This window comes from Barbatula barbatula (assembly GCF_947034865.1).
Source record: "Barbatula barbatula genome assembly, chromosome: 11".
Lineage (NCBI taxonomy): Eukaryota > Metazoa > Chordata > Actinopteri > Cypriniformes > Nemacheilidae > Barbatula > Barbatula barbatula.
In genome coordinates, this window is record NC_136774.1 from 20,296,762 (window position 1) to 20,320,673 (window position 23,912).

The window sequence follows — 23,912 nt, forward strand, 5'->3', positions numbered from 1 at the left end:
TTGTCTAAAGACGCCACCTAGGGGTCAGCGCGCATCATTCATTACCGTAATTATCATATTGCACACGCATATTCCCAAGCATCAGTCCGAGTCCCAGCTGAATGCTCATATGACCGCGGTCCAGGACCACCAAACACTGAATATGAAACTGTCATAAACAAAGCAGATTACAAACAATCGGAGCCATTTTGCTGGCAGCATTTCGCGCGTACGCGTCACGTCCGACGTAAGAACGCACAACAAACACACCCCGTGCTGGAAAGACTTTCGCCACAAACACCGTTAATTTATAAGAGGAGTAAATGACAAGGACGGGTAGGAGGGAGAAAAGGGGAGGGGAATTGACATTAAAGAAACACTACACAAGGAAACCACACCGTAGACGCGCACACGCCTTCATTTTATGTTTTTGAATAACATCCTGGTGGGGAGTGCGTGCACAAAAGTGTTACATTGTAACACGGCAGAACCGAAAGAAAAACATCAAAGCGTTTGCCGACGATTGCAGCGAAATGGGTGAGAATAAACAAAATCATGATATTTTTAAAAAGCGAGGAAATTAATAATTGCTAGGCCGCGGGGTAGCGGAGATGAACGAGAACAAAACACTGGAGCGATGAAGCGTTTCGATACACGTATCACAGAGTTTTGGCTTAAATGGGAAGAAAACACGTACGCAGATGGCACAGGCAGACACTGCTTTACATCTGTGGTGGTTTTTTTTTGTCCCACAATAAATGCAGTTCCCCCCACATGAGTGCACTGAGTAAACACTTTCCCCCTATAAATATATTGTTTACAATAGCCTGCAGAAGTTTGTGGGGAAAAGCTGTTTTCACTTGGTGTACTGTAACAGGACTCGAGTCTTGATGTTAAGATATTAATCAAATCAGGATCATTTCATCCAGTCATTTTTGTTGAAAATAATTTCATCATTTCTCTCTTTCTAGATAGGCTGCATCTCATACGGGTCTCATACTGGTCTTTGTGTCCCTGGCAGAAATCACTCCACCTCATTTGCATGCATCAAGCAATTCAGACTGCCTGATAAAGGCATGTTAATGTATTCTGCCCTGCACCGTATTCATTATTTCTGTCTGTTCAGGCTCAGAGCCACCGTCATCCCCTCAGGTGGTCGAGGAGGGAGCCGATGAAGACGATGAGGAGTTGAGTGGGACTGAAGATGCAGACCTGAAGACATCATCTGGTAGAGGTTCCCTCTTGACCAGGAGAGGCATCACACTAAGGGTTCTTTTAAAGGATGGTCTCGTGGAGCCCGGAGATGGTGCTCTGTCCATACACTACCTGGTACCATCCAGCAATTTTCATAATTGCTATTGCGATTTTGCTTAATATGCCTTATTGATATTGTGATGCGATAAAGGGTATTAGGACAATGTATTTTAATGCACTTCGATTCAGGGTAAGAAGTTTGTTGGAGATCTTTTAAACGATGGGAAGATCCGTTGGGTGGAGACGGGGCAAATTTTTAACTCTCCAAGTGCCTGGGCCACACACTGCAAGCGGCTGGTCAACCCAGCTAAGAAGTCTGGATGCGGCTGGGCCTCGGTGCGGTACCGTGGACAGAAACTGGTCCAGTACAAAACCACCTGGCTGCACAAATACCAGCCCAGTGCTGACATGGTGAGCAACAGATGATGCTGAACAAGAATTTAAAGGGATAGTTCACCCCAAAAAGAAACTTCTGTCATGAATTACTCACTCTCCAGTTGTTCCAAACCTCTCTAAATTTCTTTGTTTGATAAAAAGAGAAAGATATTAGAATGAAAGCTTGTGACCAAACAGTTAGTTCTTGGACCTCATTGACTACCATAGTAGGAAAATTGACCCAGTCGTCTAAAGTACCTCACAAATGTTTGCAGTCATTTTTCAAAATATATTTGTATGTGTTCAACAGAACAAAAACCGATAATGTCCTTTTTCGGACAATGGTTGTCAATTGGTTTCAAGAACTGTTTGGTTAAAAGCGTTCTTCCAAATATCTTTCTCTGTGTTCATCAGAACAAAGACATTTATTATACAGATTTAGAACAAGTCGAAGGAGAGTAAATGTTGACAGCATTTTGATTTTTGGGTGAACTATCACTTTAAATGGGACGATTAAGAATTTTTTACCGCAATTGTTGATATAGCTACTATTCTGTGTAAGATTTGTTTTGTTTGCTAAAGAGCCTGGTAAGTGAAGGAGAGGATGATGAGATAGGCGATGAAGATGAGGAAGAGGGGAAGACAGCTTTGCCAACAGAGGACAAGATTAAAAAGTCCAAACACGAGCTTCATGGTATGACATAAACATCACCGCAGAAGCAGGAGACTCCCTCCAAAGACCTGCATTCACAACTACATATCAGAACTGGACACATTATCCCATATTACCCTTTTATGGATCTTTGTATCTTTTTTCCAGACATTGGTCTGATGCAGAGAAGAGACCGAGAGAGAGTTCCAGTCAGGTATTGCACTCTTGGCACCAGAGATGCTGCAAGGTAATTCCCATGATAGCAAATACAGCGCATTTAAACAACTCTCTAGTGTTTTAGTAAACATTTTGTTTGAATGTTAGTAGCGCATTTTAATGGTCTGACAGTTTAACACAGAAGTTATGATGGCATTTACTGCTCTAGTCTACAGCGTTTGGGTCCAATAAAAATGTATTCTGTGCTAGTTTTGCAAAGCACTGTACACTCTGAAAACATGAGGATGTTTTAACCCACGGTTTGGTAAAATATTGACAAACCCAACTGTTGGTTTGAATTAACTTAGAAAATGTCCATATCAACCAAAGCATTTTTAAACTGCGTAGTAAATAATGTCGATTTGAGTGATCCGGTGCTTACACGCATATTTCTTACCATCATGTCTTCTCAGGGATCCTCACACTCTCGTTGAGCTTTCCGCCTTTTCTGCGATCAACCGCTTCCAGCCTTTTAATGTAGCTGTTTCCAGCAACGTCTTGCTGCTAATGGTATGAAATAAATTAAAGGGATAGTTTACCCAAAGCAGGAAAATTCTGTCATCATCTACTTGTCTTCGTGTCATTTCAAACATGTATAACTTTCTGCATTTGGCATAACACAAAATATATTTTGAAGAACATTGGTAACTTAAAAACACAGAGCCCCATTGCCTTCCATTGGACAGAAAACCACTGAGCCATTTCTCAAAATATCTTTTGTGTTCCACAGAAAAAAGACAGGTTTTGAACAACGTGAGGATGAATGATGGCAGAATTTACATTATTGGTTGAACTATCCCATCAAGGGTAGGATCAATATTAATGATTTAAAAATGACATTCTGGGGGTCTAAATGAGATAACCACGAAGCCAATATAACCTTTACTGACATCCATTCAGGATTTCCACTGTCACTTGACCACAAGTGAGGTGGTAGGGTACTTAGGAGGCCGATGGGACACTAACACACAGCGTAAGTGTGATATTTTCAAATCAAATTAGAGGTTCGAAACGCACACAATGTCAGTTATATGTTCATAATTGTGTTTCATGCAGTGCTGACCGTCTTACGGGCATTCCCTTGCCGCACACGGTTAGCTGATAAAGACGCTGCCCCGTCTGTCGAAGAAGAGGTTAGTCTAACCGTATTCCTTACTGTTTTGGTGCATTCTTTGTTGATTTGCTTTTAATACAAAAATTACAAACTTTATCGTAGATTTGTCAAAATCTTTTTATGAGGGGACTGTCATTGGTGGGATGGTATCACAGTCACCCACGAGGCCCCGCCCTTCCTTCGCTGCAGGACATTGATTCGCAGATGGATCACCAGTTACGCCTACAAGGGAGCAGTAATGGCTTTCAGCCTTGTCTGGGGATTATCTGTGGTGTGTAATGGAGCATCATGAAAGATCACTGTACAAGCTGTCTTTTATTGACCAATCTTTGTTGATTTAGACATGTGTTCCTCTACCCTATAGGACCATATTACCATGGCAACCAGGGTGTGGCCTCCACCATCACGCCATTCTGGGTGGTACCTCCTCCAGAGGTAAGAGACGCGAATGGTTCATATACTCACCCCCTTGTTGTTTTAAACCGGTAAGGGTTTTGTTCTTGTGGAGCAAAAAAAGAGATGTTGGACACAATGCTAAATGTTTTCCTAAACCATGTTTAGAATGACCCGAGGGTGAGTAAATGATGATAATAATTATAATGTTGATGAAAGAATTTTGTATTTACACGAAGAACGTGTGGCTTACTCTTTATTCTCTTTTTCTGCATAGCAACGGCCCAACGATTATGGAATCCCAGTGGCTGTAGAGGTCACGTACGTGCAAGACAACTTCCTGACTACAGACGTCCTCAATGAGATGGTATAAGAACTAGCATGTTATATTTTAAGCTTCTCAACAATTCCATGCCTCTGGAATAGTCGTTTTAAATGGATATTTAAGGCCCCCCCAATTTTTTTTTTTTATTCATTCATTTTGATTCACCCTCAAACAGTTTTTATTCATTCATTTTGATTCACCCTCAATTTGTTCCAAAATTTTTCAATTTCTTTGTTCTGGTGAACAGATATTCGGAAGAATGCAGGAAAGCAAAGATAGAGTTACATTTAGTCATTAAGCAGACGCTTTTACCCAAAGCGACTTACAAATAATTCAGGGAGCAATAAGCGATATGTCATACAAGAGCAATAGTATGATAGGTGCTAATACAAAGTTACTAGTTTCAACAAAACTCCACTTCCTGAGGAGAGAAAGAGAGAGGGTTAGTGTACCGGTTTTGTTTTATTTGTCTGTCAAGTATTCACAGAAGAGATGGGTTTTAAGTAGTTTTTTGAAGGTTGTGAGAGATGTGGTTGTGCAGTTCTGGGGCACTATTGACTAACATTGTCATTTTTCCTACTAAGGTTGTCAATGATTGCCAAGAACTGTTCGGTTACAAGCATTCTTCCAAATATATTTCTCTATGTTCATCAGAACAAAGAAATGTATACAGATTTGGAACTCGAGGGTGAATAAATGAGGACAGAATTTTCATTTTTGGGTGAACTGTCACCCAAAGAGAACACATACATTATTAGACTATTAAATAGATGTCTCGAGGCTAAAACGCGTCGTACTTTTCTTTTGTAGATGCTATTGGTGGAGTTTTATAGGTCAGCTCCAGACCTGGTGCACTTCAGTCAGATGTGGAGTTCTAATACCTCAATACTGGACAAAATTAAGGTCAGATGCAGTTTATTTCCAGTACACACACACGACTAACACACAGGCATGCGACTAACACACAGACACACGTGACTAACACAGACACACACAACCAACAGAGACACACAACTAAGAAACAGACACACGACTAACACACACGACTAATAATTTTCAATCATGATTCAATAAAACAAGCTACACGACATTTAATTTGTACCCACAAAGTGCTTTTTTTAATATGTTCTCATCCTCAGGCTTCTCTGAGTGGCCATGCACCCAAAGACCAGGCGTACGCTCAGATCCTGGAGCATGTTTACAACCAACTGCGCAACACTCGGTGACTTCAGCAGTTTCTGTTACTTTGTGTGTAAAACCGTTTGGTTTATCAGTCACTGCTGACTCTGGACCTTCTTGCCCTGTGCATTACCCTCAGTGCACTGTTATGCTGTATTTGAAATGCCTTTGTGAAGGATATATCACATATGCTTCCATCCAAACTGTTGCCTTTAGGACTGTTAGATCTGTATCACTGGCTATGGTTTCTGAAGTTCTGCAATATCTGTGCTGTGAACTTGTCTTCCTCTGTGGTAGAAAAGTCTGATAGCTAGGAAAGACAAGTAAATAAGTTCTCTCTCCACTGTTTATGCTGGTATTTATCTGTTTGTGTGGTGTTAGATTTGTGCCATGTTGACTCCCTGATATGGGAACAATGCCTTTTACCTGCTGAATACCTGAAATATACACTGGAACAAATGAATGTCATCACTGAGTCGATTTGCTTCTGATTTAAAACCAAAGACTGGTCATGTTCCTATTAAGAAAAACAAAGTTCATACTCTTACTTTCTTAAATGTATTTACTTAAAGACAACAGGACACAATAAGATACACATGTTTAAGGTTTGGGATATTTAAGAATAACAACATAATGCAGTGAAATCTTCAAGACATACAAGAGGACACTTTAAAACTACAACATTAATCAGCTTTCTATGCTATTAAGATAACATGCTAAAATTATTAATAAAAAAGGTTGAATAGTTTGTATACATATAAAAAATAATATAATACTAAAGGAGTCAAACCTGAATGATCTGTTTTCATTAGATTATTCTGGTTGGATTAGACAGAAATAACCCATTTGCTTTCATTTCTTTAAATGTGTAGTGTTGCAAAGGCACATCTGTACACATGCCTGTACATCTGGTTACAGCTCATGCCAAATACTGAAACCGACAAGCCCTTCGTACACAAACAGACAGACAGAAACGTCATATTATCGTGTAAATCAAACTGACTTTTGTTTGGTGTTCTAGACCCATTCATGCCATCAAAAAGGCATTAAAACTGTAATCGCCTTCTGTTTCGTTCACATTTTCATCACATTGAGGTGGCCTGTCTGCTCCAGCACACGTGTGCTGACAAGCAAAAAGAACTGTGCACAAAACATGTAAACACACACTGGGAGGAAAACTGAGAGCCGTTTGGTGCAGACAGGAAAACAACCGCCAAAAGATGTTGTATGGAGTGTAACGGTGCAGTATTCCATATTTTCACCAAGCACTTGATCTTCATTTAACTAGATCCAAACTGACCCCCGACATTTCTAAAGCTCCAAACATCATATGTGATGGGGTTTGCCAAATGCGTAAATGTAAGAGACGTGGCATTATCTCATGATTTTCTGAACACTAAAGAACGATTTATCTAATCTAAATAGGTAAAATTTTCCTTCAAATAAGGGGCATCTGAGCCAAAATCCTCCCTCAACATGCCTATATACACACCTGGCATTGTAGGACGCTGCCAGCAGCATCAGATGAAAAGTAAACTGATATCAGAGGAAGGGACAGAGAGAGAGATTCTGGAAGCTGGAAGAATACATTTAAACCCTTATTACTTTCCATAGAGTCAACTATTTGGCCATTTCTCCCTCTGACAACAAACAAGTAGTGTTTTAACGGTGTATCTGTCTTCCTAATGGAATATAAAAATGAGTGTTTTTAATGTTAAAAACGGTTGTAGTGCAGCAAGATTAAAACATCTGTTTTAGAAAAAACATCCCTTATAAGCGTTTAGTTCACCTTTACAACACAAGGACCAAGGTGCATTCAGCATGTAATTTGTTTTTTTACAATTCATTCCTTGTAAAAAATACACATGAAAATATTAGAGTAGGACAAGCTGTAGAAAAACATTACAATAATGTAGCGTATAAAAGCACTAGATCCTCTCTACAGGACTGTGGCTCAGGATTGCTGCACATTGGGACATTACACACACGGGCCCCACAGTGCTGAGTTAATGTGTATGTCACAGATGAAGATTACTCCTTAATCTGAGGCAGGTCTGTGTCACAGCCTGACCAGCAGGGGGCGGTAAAGGGACCAGTCAGTCATAATGCAACGATTCACAATTCAGAGGATTTCTATTGAGTAGACCAATAATTTTCTTTCTACTCTTGAAATGCAGAAATTCACCACAGGGACATCTTAATCTGTTTTCATCTCTTTTCAGCGAGTGTTGTACAAAACGGTAATCTGACAAAGCCAGTTAATGTCTGAAATTTTAGCTCAAGGACAGAGTTACGCTGTCGGTCGGTCAGTCATGGAATGTGAAAAGTTGTCAATCTCCCCCTTCAAAAATAAACCGATGTGTAAAAGTGCCCAAGTACAGGTACATTTGGATCAACGGCAACAATGTGATAACAGGCGAGGACGAAGACCAAGATGACTTCAACTGACACCTTTCTCCCTACCTCACTTTCCTCCATCTTACTTTATTTTTTATTTTTCATCGACCTCTCTCTCTCTCTCTCTCTCTCTCTCTCTCTCGCTCTCCCCCTTACTTCCTCTTTCCTTCGCGTGGGACCTCCTATTGTAGCAGAGGGACGACAACCTCCACGTAGTTAAGAGGGAAGAATCCGGATTGGCCGTGCAGCATGCCTTCATACCAATTTTCATCGATCTGATTGGTCAAAGTGATGATGTCGCCCTCGTGGAAGCCCAGCTCCCCCTCGTTCTCCGGATCGAAGTCGTAAAGTGCTTTACAGCAAGGCTGCTCCGTTGCTGAGGGGAGAGATGGAGAGGGATTTCATGAGAATAGAATGTATTTGGGGAATGAGGAATATTGGCACAATAACACGTAAAGGCAGTGATAAATGCATAACAAATGACCAAAGAGGACACAAAACAATTGAAAGGTTCAGTGTATGAAATTTGGTGGAATCAGGACACATTTTAGTCCACTCCTCAGTAAATCTTTAAGGTTTCTTGGCTGTCGCTCAGCATATTGGAGTTTTAGCCATCTATAGGACTAGGGTTTAGAGACTGGCTAGGACATTTTATGTGCTTCTCCTTAAGCCACTCTTCGGTTGTCTTGGCAATATGTTTTGGGTCTTTGTCATATTAAAGGCACATCCACGACCCATCTTCACTGATCTAGTTAAGGGGAGGAGGTTCTCATCCAAGATTTTACGGTACATGGGTCGTCCCACAGCTCCTCAATGAGGTGAAGTCATCCTTTACCCGTAGCAGATAAAAGTCCTAAAGCATAATGTTTCCAACATTGTGCCTCTCTGTAGGGATGGTGTTCTTGGGGTCATAGTCAGCATTTCTCTACATCCAAAAACAGGAGTCATGTTTGGCACATTCTCTAAAGCCTTTTCTGAATAATTTTTATGTTCACTGTCAAACTTAAGATGAGCCAGGCGGGCCTTCTTAAGCAGGAGGACCAAAATTGAAAGTATAAAGTATGAGACTTGAATTACTCATGACAAAACCAAATTTGACATGCACAAATACATTTTCCCATGATGTGAACATTGTAAATTATTTATAGATGCGTTCAATTCCTAAAGTGTACATTGAAAACGGAAACGTTTTACATTATTTTCAAGTTGTCCGTTTTTTAACACGTCACACTTTTCTTTCTGGAACATCAAGAAAAGGACACAATTCTTTAATGTTATTACAGTTTCCTGAAAACAAAACATAGGTCAGTCTGTTAATCCAAAATCACACCCTCAACGAGCGGCTGCTTTAAAAAAACACTTATGCGAGTTAGTGTTAAACGCAGTTAAATCCCACTGCAACCATCTGGATTAAGATGTGTTAGTGAGGGGTCAGGGGCCAAAGCACTGGTCTAAGGTCAGAAGACCCCAGATTTCCGTCTGTAGTGGGTGTTCACTCGGTTAGCTGGAGCTGCACAACGTGTGCACATTTATAAACAAACGCACACACAGGTAGACACTTTCACACCAAGCACCCTCCCCGCAGTTCACTGTCACCTGTTTGCTTTATGCAATTTACATTTTCTAATAGAGAGAACAGTAGCGTTTCCCTTCATAAATCCCATTTTGAACACTATATGAAGTGTATTAAATGATGAGACTGCAGTCTCTAGTTTGTGCAACCCACAGCCGATGTTTGGAGATTAAAATATACTTAAAACCAACTGTGGCAACTTTATTTTAATGCACATTATCAATAAATCACATCCTGTTTCCTCATCTTCTTCCAACCCACGACGCACGCAAACACATACACTTCCCCATGCGCACACATACTGATGCATACGGCCTCAAACTCACGCAATCTGGGTTTCCTCGATGTCATTCTGCCAAACTGGTGGTTTGGGGCTAATGACGTAATGGGAAAAGAACACAAAACAGGGTCACTGGATGACGAAGTAAGCAGCTGACAGCTGCCCATCTGGCCTGCCCGACACACACACACACACAATCGCAAACACACAAACTAGTGGACAGGCCGTCTCATCACACCCTGCCACCGGGCCGCGGGGACACAAAGCACAATGTGTCTTTCTCTCTCTCTATTGTGGTTTTCTCAGTGTAACAGAGATGTTGACAATCTTTTCTGATCCTGAAGCGGCTCCATTTTTCACTTTAAAATCACAACAGAACGGGAAAAAGTTGGAATGTGTTCTGTATGGTTTTACCTGGATTACGTGCAGGTGGGGCAGATATCTGAGTAAAACCACCATTCGATTGTTCGTTGGTGTCTCCAAATTCAATAACAGGTTTCGCCTTCGGAGTGTATTCTTTACGAGGACGAGACTGAGCATCTTTCATCCTGTTTGGTTAGAGCAGTCATTCAGGTCACTTCATTCTTAAAACTGCTAGCTAACGTTTCGTAAGAACACATGCTGTCACACGTACACACACCTGTCTCTGAGTTTGTCAGAGAGTTCCTCCAGGATCTGAACAGCTTGTCTGTGGTATTGCAGCTGTGACTCAACAAGTGACGACAGCTGACTCACCTGCTCAATCTGCACAACCAGAAACACACACAAAGAAAACAGATATATATAGTCACTCGGGCTGGGCAAAAAATATATAGATTAATCTGCTTTTTAAATGCGGATGATATGATAACGATTCTCAAAAAGTCGTGAATCATATTTCCACGAACACTAAACTTTCATTAACGTGAATGTTGTTGCTACTACTATCCACTAGATGTCATTTTTATTTTGACAACAGATGTTACAACTGGGAGCGTATCTTTCATTCATTGCTTAATTAACATGGCGGATACAGGTGTGAATTTAACATCACCTTCATATAAAAGGCAGGGATTCATATGATTGCAGCCTCTAATTATGATCAAGGTACATTTACGCATTTGGCAGACACTTTTATCCATTATTCTATACATTTGTATCTGAGGATGTGCAATCCTTGGGTTCGAACCCATGACCTTGGTTTTGCTAGCCTCGTGCTTTAACCACTGAGCTTTCTTTGCGACTGCTTCTGGCCTACAATGAAAAAAAATCTTCATTGTTTCCCTCGCACTTTTCCCTTTGGATGAGTGTCTGATAAATGCTATTCCCATTTTAAACCAACAGATGGAGCTCAGGCGCTGACAAAACAGCACTGCTTCAGTCAGTGACCGGGGGATTTATTTATTTAACTGCAGTACAGATTTATTGGATTATCTGCCCTGACCCATTGATGGGCTGATGTACAAGAAATAAGGTTCAGCTTTAATACCACTAAGAGCGACTGTCATTGCCAGAATTTTTCAAGAGCTACTAAATTTAATTATGTAGAAGTACAAACGATAGTGACATTACATCACAAACACTAAATTATACACTGCTGTTAATAGGATTAGAGCAACCCCCTGCATTCAGGCTTTAAAATGAAGAATCAAGCTGTCTCAAAGACGCTAAATTCTTACATCGGTTTCTAGAAGGTTGTACATGCTGATCTCGGCCACCTCCTTAGATTCGTGAAACTTTTCCAGGGCCTGCCTGATCTCCTCATCTGGAATCTTCCCTTGACGCTTCTTCTTATAGTCAAAATCAAGCCTGCGTCCTTCAAGCTTTTTCAGGTGGTGCTGACAAAGAAGGACAAAAAAAAACCATTACAATCAAGTACACTCAGACAAAGCAAAAACAATAAAAATATGAGTAACAACTGCTTTAATAAATACATAATTACACTGCTTATGTTAGCCCTCCTGTTCTTAACTTGTAAACATATGTAGTCGGTACATACACTCTTTAAAATAGGCAAGTATTCTAGAATCTATGTGTATGTACAGTGTGAAACAGACAGAAAAAGAAAGCACACCTGTATCTCTCTCAAGTCCTTGTCACATAGGCCTTGTAAAGGGTCTATAAAGTTTTGTTTGACATCAATGTCTAAAGAATCTTTCACTTCCGCTAACCTCTTCATACTTTCACCGACATCGATCAGAGCATCACCTGCACACAAATTATACATTCTCAGTTTTGTATCTGCACAGTGTATGTCTGGTTGCACTTTACATGTCAGGTGAATCTCAAGCAAAACCCACCAAAGTTTGTGTCCTCGCCGAGATCTCTGCCGTACTTTGTCATGCATTCTCCCAGCAGCCCCTCTGCCTGTGGATAACCGGGACTCTTCACCTGCCCTCTGATTTTAGACATAGTGTTCAACATAGACAGCTTTGCACGAGATGCTGCGAGAAACAAATAAGAAGCTGAATAAAGAGACCGAACAGATCAAACAGAAATGTTGTACAGTAACGACCAAAATACAGATTCTGCCAATATTTGATTATACTGATTGGACTTGATTTGGAAAGCGACACACCTGTCTATATAAGACCTTACAGCTCACAGTGCATTTCAGAGCAAATGAGAATCCTGAGGTCAAACGAACTGCCTGAATAGCTCAGAGACAGAATTGTGGCAAGGCACAGATCTGGCCAAGGCTACAAAAACATTTCTGCTGCACTTAAGGTTCCTAAGAGCACATACATAACAGGCCTACATAATCCTTGAATGGAAGACGTTTGGGATGACCAGAACCCTTCCTAGAGCTGGCCGTCCGGCCAACCTGCGCTATCCGGGGAGAAGAGCCTAAAGAAGCGCGAAAGGTAAAGAAGAACCCAAAGATCACTGTGGCTGAGCTCCAGAGATGCAGTCGGGAGATGGAAGAAAGTTGTAGAAAGTCAACCATCACTGCAGCCCTCCACCAGTCGGGCTTTATGGCAGAGTGGCCTGACGGAAGCCTCTCCTAAGTGCAAGACACATGAAAGCCTGCATGGAGTTTGCTAAAAAACACCCGAAGGACTCCAAGATGGTGAGAAATAAGATTCTCTGGTCTGATGAGACCAAGATAGAAATTTTTGGCCTTAATTCTAAGCGGCATGTGTGGAGAAAACCAGGCACTGCTCATCACCTGTCCAATACAGTCCCAACAGTGAAGCGTGGTGGTGGCAGCATCAATAATAAAGAGGTGGCTTCACAACAACTGTGACTTTTCTTGAATGGCCCAGCCAGAGCCCTGACTTAAACCCAAATGAGCATCTCTGGACCTGAAAATGGCTGTTTACCATACAACCTGACAGAACTGGAGAGGATCTGCAAGGAGGATGGCAGAGGATACCCAAATCCAGGTGTGAAAAACTTGTTGCCTCTTTCCCAAAAAGACTCATGGCTGTATTCGATCAAAAGGGTGCTTCTACTAAATACTGAGCAAAGGGTCTGAATACTTATGGCCATGTGATATTTCAGTTTTTCTTTTTTAATAAATCTACAAAAAATGTTTCTGTCAATATGGGGTGCTGTGTGTACATTAATGAGAAACAAAATGAACTTAAATTATTTTCGCAAATGGCTGCAATATAACAAAGTGAAAAATTGAAGGGGGTCTGAATACTTTCCGTACCCACTGTATATCAAGGATATATTCTGGAATATACACTTTATATATTTTAGAGAGAGTGTAATAACCTGGTACATTCGTTTTTTAAGCTCTTACCTGGATTGGGCTGCAGGTACTCTGATGTTTTAGAGATTACTTCCATCACAGCTTTATTTGTCACATCTACTTTCTACAAAAACACAGAGGGGGGGGTCACCACACAGAACGCGCAAACATCTATCACTACAGGCCAGACACAACATCAGAACATTTATTTATATAAGTAATATTTATTTGTTCGTACTCTTTCCAGGAAAAAACACAATCTTCATTTTTACTCGTAGAAAAAATTAAGAAACCATTCCAATTTTATTTAATCAGCATTTCTAGATCTATTGTGGTCATTCGGGTCCAGTGTCTGTTGAATTTCAACAAACTGAAACCTCAGGAGTGACAAAGTCATCCGACAGGATTGTGAAAGACACACGATTAAACGGTTTTAAAAATCAAGGTTATCACAAAAATTTATTTTTGAACCTTTCCTTAATACATGTACAAATATAACCGTTGTTTGCTCAAGTAAATATGAACTTGTTTTCTTTGCAGTATTTGAAATCAGAAAAAATGTAAAGCAGCTTTTCTGTTATTCTGACTGTTGTTTGTAGTTTCTCCACTTTTCATTTCCTGCAATTAAATGCAATTAGAAACACTATTTTTATTTAAAATTTGGGGGAAATATTGTAAGCGAATAAGAATCTATAATTTTACCTAAATATATACCAGAGTTCTGGGGGAGTTTTTTATTGCGTGCATGACTTCTGTTTTAACACCAAGAAATCCCATGCAAATGTGACCTCCTTGCATTTTCTTCTTGCTCATTTTTTATATTATATTCTTCAACATGTAACCACAGCAACTTATGGATGTATGGGACCGAGATCAAGTCTCTCAATCACTTTGCCCGATTTCACAGACAATTTTTAAAACTAGTCCCAGACTAAAATAAACAGAATAAATTGCCCTATGATATATTAAAATGTCATTGCAATTGTTTTCTCTCAAGATGCACACCTTTGTTTTTTACTATATCATTTTAAAAAGGCTTCTTAAATATAATAATTTAACTAGCCATAAACCTGACATAAGCTAAGCTTTGTCTGTGAAATCTCAATGTATTTAAACGGAAGTCTTCAGAGCGCACTTTCCTCCGACTACCTCCAACACACTTTCTACTCACTCTCTCCAGGTCCTTGAACTCCTCGTCCAGTTTTGTTCCCTCCGCACCACCAACCTTCTCGCTCACCATCTGATACAACAGAGAGAAGTCATTTTAACAAACTTGCAGCGAGCCATACAGTTCAACACTCAAGTCACTTTAACCAGTATAACACTAACCAGACAAAAACAATGTGAAGACCGTTCAAATGCAAAATCATGCACGTCCTGTATGAAATATTTTGCAGCGGTTGACTAAAAGTAGATGAAGCATAGTCCAGGAAATAAAAAAATCCAGTTATCCTTAAGTCACTACAAAAATGAAATTTGAGTTTACGGTTAACAGGTGACCTAAGTCTAGCTTAATTACATCTTTCAGTAAAGTGCAACTGGTAAAATAAAAGGTTTTGAGCTGCATTCAGTCTAACAGAAGAAATAAACCAGACACCAATAATAACTTTAAAATAGAATCTGATTCTAACACTGATTATGTAATGCTCCAGAATATCACGCAGAGAAAACACTAATGACGTACGAAAAGAGGTTAGTGGTGTCAGACAGTAGAAAGTCATAGAAGGTGTGATGTTAAACTTCTCGTTCAAGAAATCCACAGGCCAGGTTGACAGCCATCTGTCAATTCACAATTTCCCACCCACGTACAGTTTGTATTCCTCCACATTTTGCGGTCTCTTCTGAGCTCGAAAACTGTGTGAATTTATAAGTTGATTGCTTTTCGCACTATACACATGTAAAAACAATAAGCACTGAATAAGAAAGTCCAATGTTTCAATTGAATTGTAACACATGATTGTGTGTATTATACACAGCTAGCAGCCTTAATAGCATTTTAAACAACATCATTCAAAACTACTGTACACTTGAATTGTACAGTGTTGCCTGAACCTGTTTCCAACATTACAGCTGTTATTCCTATGAGAAACACGTGTGTTTTTATGTCACGACTCACAGGCTTACAGAGCACCAATGACAGTCATGGTACAACCGTTCAACAGCACACAATGTTAGGTTTCAATCTACACTAACATATGTTGATAGTTTCCTTGTTTTTTTAACCTCATTGCTGGATGCTTTTCAGATTACATCACACTATAATCTCAAACACATGTCATTTTATAGTGGCAATTTAAAATGCTGAGAAATCCAAATATGTTGCTTTTTTGGCTGTCGGAAATCAATACAAAATACAATGTTTCACTTTCGTAGGGCTTCTAAAACGGCTATATGGTGGTGACTTTGGTTTTTAAGACATTTAAAGAACTCAAACGAATGGTTTCTTAAACTTGGCCTAAAAACACTCAGGGAAGCTATTGCAACATCTGCTGTAGCACTTAAAAACAGAGCGACTGCTGTGGAAGTATTGGGATTATTCAGATACACAAATAGAGATCAATTTGATATACCGGCGGAAATAGGAGGACAGGCTCTAGGTGGTCAATTCCTACTCAATCATTGCTATTTCAAGACAAAAGATTGGAAACAAGAACCCCCCATTACAACCCTACATGTGTTTTTGTCATGGAGGTGTCTGTTGCGGTGATCTCCTCATTCTTCGACATCATCGAGCATATTTGCATAATTCAGTTCATTAAGCAGACCAGGGCACAAAAAGATACAGATAAATAATTAACTGGAGTTTTGTGGCAAGCAAGTCAACCGCCGTTTCCAAACACCTCCAATATGTTGGTGTGGGGAAAGATACTGGATAGAGTCAACACAATAAATTAGATGGGAAACATGATACTGCTTAGATTAAGGCCATAGATAGTGACTTTCTCAGACTGACGTGTTCAACAGGGTATATACAGGAATCATGGAGCTAAATTTAATACTTATTAAGACCGTTTTCATACATTTTAAGACCTCATCGCCACTTTGTTTTAGCTGGTTACATTGAAGACACTAACATTTACTATACTTACTATATACTGATTGTCAAACTAAACACTCTTAGTTTATAATAACTCCTTAATAATGCTACATAATTCCGAAAGGGTGGGAACGAAGCACAAGATAATTATTGAGTGACTAACCCAAAGCAAGGTTTATTAGAAAGAGAAACCAGCTTTGTGGCTAACACTTAGCATGTGGGACAAGAAAGTGTCGATACCCATCGAAGCTACGCTAATCGCCTTCCGAAACACAGAGAAGTGCGCCTCAAGGTTACTCCCAGAGACGGGCCTCAGCCATGGATCCAACTCCTTATCCTCCAACCATTTGCATGAAAACTTGCATTTCCCCACGAGTCACCGAGGCTGTTTAACAACCGGGTATAAATGGACCTCCCACTATTCGGCTACGCAATGATTCAATTCAGGGAAACTTTAGCATATGACACATATGAAATATGAAACACAATTTAATACCTTGGAAAATGGCATTTAAGACTTTTTAATACTTATTAAGGGCCTTCATTTTCTCTTAATTGATTTATCAACTCTTAAAACCCAGCTGTCACGCTGTTCAAGTTCCCACTAATTTCACATTTAAATCAAGGTGAGGATAGTATTGTAAAATATAACAGCTGATAACTTACCAGACCACATCGTCACAATACCCAAAGATGCAATCCGTAATTTTTGTTGGCAAAAAACATTTTTTTAAAACTTTACCAAGGGTTTTCACCATACCAATAACCTAAATGTCAAGTACCTAGGGTAAAATGATGGATACAATTATAATGAGGAAGTTTTAATAATGAAAATAATGATTAAAATTTTTATCACGACCGATTAATAAACTTGATTATTTTGTCAGTTCAGAACTTTTGTTTTTTAACTTTTGTTTAGCATGTTTATTAGGCCTGTACTTTACAGCCAATGAATAGGTTATAATCTGCTGCCACTGAACTTTTTCAACAGCACATTTTAAAGCACGCAATCAACCAACGGAACACTCCCCTACAAAAATTAGTTTAGAGCAAAAAAGAAAGCAGTCAATACGTTATTTATGTTGATTTTAGTTTGTAACCAGTAATTTCCTTCTTTAAAATTTTTATAAAACCAAAGACACGTAAACTGAATATTTTGGATTATAACCTGCAAATTGAAGGCTGCACTGTTACTCCAACAAATACAGTTAAAGACCTAGGCGTTATATAAGACCCCAACCTGTAATTTGGAAATCACATCTCAAATGTCACAAAAACAGGCTTCCAACTTATAAATGTTGCCAAATTATTAAATATTCTATGTGTTGCTGATGCAGAAAAGCTTATTCATGCATTTGTCATTCAAGACTTGACTACTGAAATGCACTACTTAGTGGTTGTCCTGCATTATCAATAAACAAACTAACTACAGTTAGTTCAGAATGCAGCTGCCAGAGTTCTAACCAGGTCTAGAATATACGATCACATAAACCCAATTTTATCATCCCTTCGCTGGCTACCCATTAAGTATCGTATTGACTTTAAAGTTCTTTTAATTACTATAAGACCGGAAACTGTTAAGCCCCTACCTACATAACAGAGCTTCTATCACATTACAACCCATCACGCTCTAAGATATAACTCCAGACTTTTGATAGAATAGAATAACTAAATTCACCAAAGGGGGTAGAGCTTTCTCACACGTAGTGTATTTATATCATATAATAATATAATGTGTTATAAATACATTAATATCACAACTATTATGCTCAATTAATTGTAGGAAGCATAAATCATCACGATTAATCATGCACCCCAATTTAAAGCCCATTTAAGGTCTCACCTAAGTTTTTAAAGCATTTGTTTTATTCTGAAAGCATAATTTGTAAGCATGTAAGTGTAGCTTTCAGAGTTGTCACATCCATAACAGTCCATATTCCCCATAATAGGGCAAATTAATAATTAAATATAATAAATATTTGATGTGGAAGAGCCATTCCTCTTTTCACGTGCTGGGAATGAGTGCTTAAGGTTTGACCATTTTAATTCACAAAAATCCTACAAGTATGCCGTCGTGCAATTAATTTGCGAGGACAATTTGCAATGACAAGTTTATAATGGTGACTAAAAACTTCCGCTATCAGGTTCGTTTTTGTGGAAAAGGTCATTTTGACATTATTTGACTTCAACATACAGATATGCACGTAAAGTAACCTTCAAATTTACGTTTTAAACATAGATAAGAGCAAACGTTCCGGATTGCAGCTTTGAGTCAATGTCAGTTATGACGTAAACATTGGTTGCACTGATCAAGCTCCAAACATATGTAAAACTTGCACGAGAAGAGAATTGGTTTATTTTTCACTTAGATCACTATTTGATCTAAGTTAAGTTCTTGTGGAAGGAAAAAAACTGTTCAGACCGCTCAAAGAGTTTCAATTTCACAATTATGATGATTATTAAAAGAGTAAGAAAGAGTCTAAATAACTTGAATCTAGGTTGAATTATACTGCAAATTCACTACCAGAGAGTATTTCAAAAAGAGCAACTGACACAAAAATAATGGGCTATAGGCATGACGCCAATTTAACTCATGCATATTCCAGAAAATATGTTTAATGATTCCAGAGAGACAAGAGGACTCTTTGCTCCCTCCAAGAATAATGATTTCAATCAGAAACTCCCACAATGCAACTACTCAACTCCCACTATGAGCAACACAATTATTCTTTTTTTTCATAAAAAGAGGCCTTATCAGCAGCGTAAGAGATAATGCTGGGGTTCGGCTGTGACACAATGCTGATAATGAAGGCAAAGTTCTGTTCTGACACAAATGCAGCTGCCAGCACACCTGGCAGGAAAAGTCTGCAAACCGAGATCACGCTCCACATGAAAATGTTATGCTCTGCGCGTTTAATAGAGAGCAGAATTCATGACTCTGAATTACAACAGAAACAAATAAGAGTTGTATTTCTGCAGTTCTGTTAGTGACAGAAATGAGACACTTGCCCTTTAAGGCTGACATTATCCCACTGAGAGTAATAGCTGGAGAAACTGTTTTGTTGTTATGTCAACAACACTTGAAGCAGCATTGAACATGCATAAGAATGCACTCAAAATAATAAATTCAAGTGCTACAATTTTCAAAAACAGAATCAGTTGACTTTATGTGTACATTTAAAGCAACAACAACAACAAAGCTTAAAGCGTTTTCAGCTGGATCGAGGGAGTGACTGGTGTGCGAGTTTGTTTTTGGCAGGGTCTCCTGTCTCTGTCATGTATTGAACGCTGGAACATGTTTTCTGCAGCACTGCAGTCCAATAAAAATCCAAGCAGAGCACCCCCAGCCCCCTTAGTGCTACATGATTCCTACGCCTCTCAGTCCCAAACACTCGCCACCAGCTGTCCCGTTTTCCATGCCCCACTGTACTTTCAGTCTTCACTTTTTTGTGTCCCCAAATCTGAGTCCGCTCCGAAAAGGAAATTGACCCTTCCTGCTGAGTGCAGCAGAGATTGAGATGCACTGTTTCCTATGCATCTGTGATGTTCCCTCAGGAAAAAGACCAGAGGCAACGAAACTAACAAATTGTCGAAAACACATTAACTGAAGCGTTGAGTTAATTATGCCATAAACAACCTACGACAGCTTTTAACAAAGGTTCTTCAGAGTCTGAATGGAAAGGCTGTTGTTGGTGTTTCTGTAACAACTGGGAAGCATTGAGTTAGCAACATAAAGGGTCATGGCTTCGTTTTCCAGAGAACACACAATAACGTATAGCTTTATTGCACTCTCATCGCTTGAAATTAAATATATTCATTTACAAGACACAAAGCCATTTGCATATGCCAAATACATACATGTACATTTACATGCTTTGATCCACCAGAATGGAAATGTCATCTATTTAGGGGAGGGGCTTCCTGATGACAGATTTGACTCACTTCAAAGTGAAACAACAACTAACACTTTTATGCATCCACAATGGCTGCCTCAAACCCGAGAACATAACAGATATACAAATAAATGTGTTATTATATTTGTTGGTACTAGTTTAATAAAAATACATTATTCAAAATAAATATGAACAAATGCTATGATAACTTACAAATACATCAGTAATTATTTAATGAAATTAAGGTTTCTTTAAAACAGGTACATGTACAGTCCTTAGCTATTTTTTATACCAGCTGTCATAATAAAGGGAAAACACAAATATTTGTGAAAAAACTTTGTGATTTTAGACCCAAAAAACGTACATGTGTCCTATGGTGTGACAACAAAAATGTAGAAAAAAATGACAATGAAGATGAATATCTTTTATGTTATTTTATACTATAAATACGAATAATATATTATTAACAGTGTGTTTTCTACATTTTTGATGTTGGTTTATTTGTCAACTTCTCATAATCTGTTACTATTTAACAGATTTTCATGTAAAAAAAAGTTCATTAGAAATGGACAACAATAACTATATTTTAGCATCACAGGGCATCTGTGGCACAAACGTTACGACGGTATAATAAATGTTGTACACTGTACGTTCGCATAACTGGCTATGCAGAATATTGTAATGAAAACCAGCACAGCAAACTAACAGTTTCCACCTACATTCGTCAGCTAAAAGTGTGACCTACAACCATGGAAACACGAAAAGCAAACACAAAAACCCACTGAAAATGTACTTGGCTAACAGATGGTATTTAAATTGAAGTCAAAAGGAAAATGCGGAAATCTCGGGCAGACTTGATGCTGCGGCACATCCCTGCCTATATTGCACATACATCCACATGCATACTTTTTCCTAAAGTAATTTTCACATGTAATATTCAATATCAAACGTATGCTCAGTGTGCCAAAACATTTACTGCAGTAAACGTGGCAAATGGATCGCTGTATTAAAACGGGGGCGCTGTATTTCACTATCTAGTCAAAGAAACAGGCACTTCTGCACAAATGCAACACATTATCACTTCTACCGATGCGTGAATGTAGCATTAAAGTGACACTGGCTATTTATAATGCATATGACAGCAGACGCATTGTAACACTAGAAGACAGGATCCAACAATAAAACACAAATAAAGCTGTTTATATTGTTCAAGTGCATGACATTACACAATAGCAAAATACACACACGAACAGGTCAAGAACTTGTCACACACAGCATGCAACAGCACAAGAAACACTTTGCTGACTAGCTGAGGTAAGTTTGGCGCAGCGTTAGCAGGCTAACTTTTAGCTAAGCTAACTGGCACGGCACTGCGGTTCAACGGAAGAAAACAACAGGGAAAAAAGTATTTCGCAAACCTGGCTGGCTTTGTAAAACTGCTTCTTTAAGCCCGCCACGGACATCTTCAAAGCGTACTTCCCTTTTCTCGGCGAAAGAAAGTCTTATGAAGTAGATTTTATGCTGGCACAACAGTGTGACAAAAAGTCAACGGTCGCTGAGTGAAACATAAAACTCAAGTCCTCGGATAAACGACACCCACTCTCCACAAAAAAAATACTCCTGGTAGCTGTTGGGAAGGGTTATGTCAAGCTGTGATGAAACAGTTTCTCTAAAAATGTGACTTTCTCTTAAAATGTGGATTTATTACGCTTAACATACACCGCATTTATGAGTCTTGAGAAACTAGCGGTTTCCTGCCCAACGCAAGCACATTCCTTGCGCGAGCGTAGAGGGGGCTGGAAAATGGAAAGGGACAGAAGCGCCAACTACAGGCAAGTACGTGTATTACACTCAAAATGCGAGCGCTGTATTGACCAGATGATGGCTGCAAAGGACTGAAATTCATTTATTTAATTATTCGAGTCAATTGGTAATAGTAAGATTCATATTTTAACTAGAGACATTGTTATAGTTATGCGTTTTACTTGAAAACAAATATGCACTTCTTTTGTATCGCTATCCTGGCAACACATGTGCGAGTTGTGGTCACACGAGACGAGAGGAACTTTAATCTGTGTTGAGGAGAGATAGTGGAGCGCGCAGGTGGACCGTGCATTACCACCTTCCACCAGCAGGTAGCGCTGCCACACAGGTAAGTAAGTAAAACAAACAAGGTTTGCATGATGCTTGACTAGATATTGGTTAAAAACAACCCAACATTGGATCATTTTAACCCAGCAGTGCGTTATGTCCACCATTCACCCAACATGGGACAGGAAAACAACCCAACCCCTTCTTTAGAGTTTTAGAGTGATGTGCTGTCTTTAAGGTTGCTTGTGGTGCATTAAAAGGAATCAGACTTAGAGCTGCTGAGATATAGAAAATCTTCTTCATTTAGCTTAGAATGACTCCATCATCGCTGTTCCCACTGACCCACTACTGAGTCACAAGGTCAGTTCACAGTTTTCATTCAATTTGTCTATTGTCACACTGGCCTCTTTTCTACCACATTCAGTCATGTTTTTTTTTCAACATCGAACCTTTTGAAATAATGATTTGTACACAAGCCTAAACAGAACGTGTCATATCTGGGGTGTTTAAATGGTGATCTGTATTCATTTCTCTAAAGAAATGTGTGGTATCACTCTTTTGAGGGAATAGCTCACCCAAAAATGAAAATTCTGTCTTCATTTACTCAGCCTCAAGATGTTCGAAATCTACTAAATAACATTTCAAATTGAATGTATCTGTTCTGATGAACGCAGAGAAAGATATTTGTAAACATGCTTGTAACCAAACAGTTTTTGGCCACCTCTGACTACCATGGTAGGAAAAATTATACAATGGTAATGTGCCCCAGAACTGTTCTTTTCCTACATTCTTCAAAATGTCTTATTTTGTGTTCAACAGAACAATGGGATTTATAAAGCAACGTTTCCCTTATCATAAGAAGAAATAAATGTTTTGGAACCCAAACTCGCGTCAATGATGACAGAACGTTTTTTTTTTGGGGTGGACTGTCCCTTTAATGCCCTGTCCTAAAGAAAGATTCTTTCATTGGCTCTTATTCAAGCAAGACGATTACATCATTGTTACCACCCATCTCAAATCCAGGAAAGGGAATCATAATTCATTAACTCATTGATTCCATCTGAGGTAATATATAACCTATTTACTGTAAAATTGAAGCTTTCTGTTAGTTTAATTCATTATAGTCTTTGTAATGTCTAGCACAAATTATGTGTATGCAGTTTATTTATTTAATCATTCAAACATTTTATTCATTGAGTTTTATTTATTGAATTTTCTTAGAATAGGTCTGTTTATTTTAAGAAGATATTTTTTTACATTCTATCATTCAAATCACAAAGGGTCATTTATATATTTTGGTGCTTTGCATAATGTAAAAATTTGTTTCAGTCCCTGCCTCAGATAAGATCTCTTTTAGGGCATGTCATGCAAATATAATTAGAAATGTAAATAAAAGCCAGGAATCTTCCTTGTCACTTGTGAGGAAGAAACAAAGATGGAGGCCCATCCGTGAACAGACTAATGGATGGTTTTGA

The 23,912-nt window shown here is 39.0% G+C and overlaps 2 protein-coding genes across 3 annotated transcripts; one reads left to right on the top strand and one right to left on the bottom strand.

The window, feature by feature from the left end:
• The first annotated feature begins 83 nt into the window (after positions 1-83).
• Positions 84-5,955, top strand: mpnd (MPN domain containing). Of its 2 annotated transcripts, none has more exons than XM_079467545.1 (13): positions 84-516; positions 1,106-1,308; positions 1,423-1,644; positions 2,191-2,302; positions 2,429-2,507; positions 2,890-2,986; positions 3,377-3,449; positions 3,533-3,609; positions 3,693-3,861; positions 3,955-4,025; positions 4,261-4,350; positions 5,119-5,211; positions 5,448-5,955. In XM_079467545.1, the coding sequence occupies exons 1-13, from the start codon at positions 513-515 to the stop codon at positions 5,532-5,534; spliced, it is 1,377 nt and encodes a 458-aa protein (XP_079323671.1). In that variant the 5' UTR covers positions 84-512; the 3' UTR covers positions 5,535-5,955. The 2 variants fall into 2 exon arrangements, with proteins under 2 accessions (XP_079323671.1, XP_079323672.1); XM_079467546.1 differs by having other exon boundaries at positions 220-516; positions 951-1,308; positions 2,193-2,302.
• Positions 5,956-6,031: 76 nt separating this feature from the next.
• sh3gl1b (SH3-domain GRB2-like 1b) lies at positions 6,032-22,167 on the bottom strand. The gene is made up of 9 exons (XM_079467548.1): positions 21,765-22,167; positions 14,588-14,656; positions 13,468-13,540; positions 12,017-12,160; positions 11,791-11,924; positions 11,396-11,554; positions 10,378-10,481; positions 10,152-10,285; positions 6,032-8,260 (listed from the first exon to the last, which is right to left on the bottom strand). The coding sequence occupies exons 1-9, from the start codon at positions 21,807-21,809 to the stop codon at positions 8,067-8,069; spliced, it is 1,056 nt and encodes a 351-aa protein (XP_079323674.1). The 5' UTR covers positions 21,810-22,167; the 3' UTR covers positions 6,032-8,066.
• Positions 22,168-23,912: the final 1,745 nt, after the last annotated feature.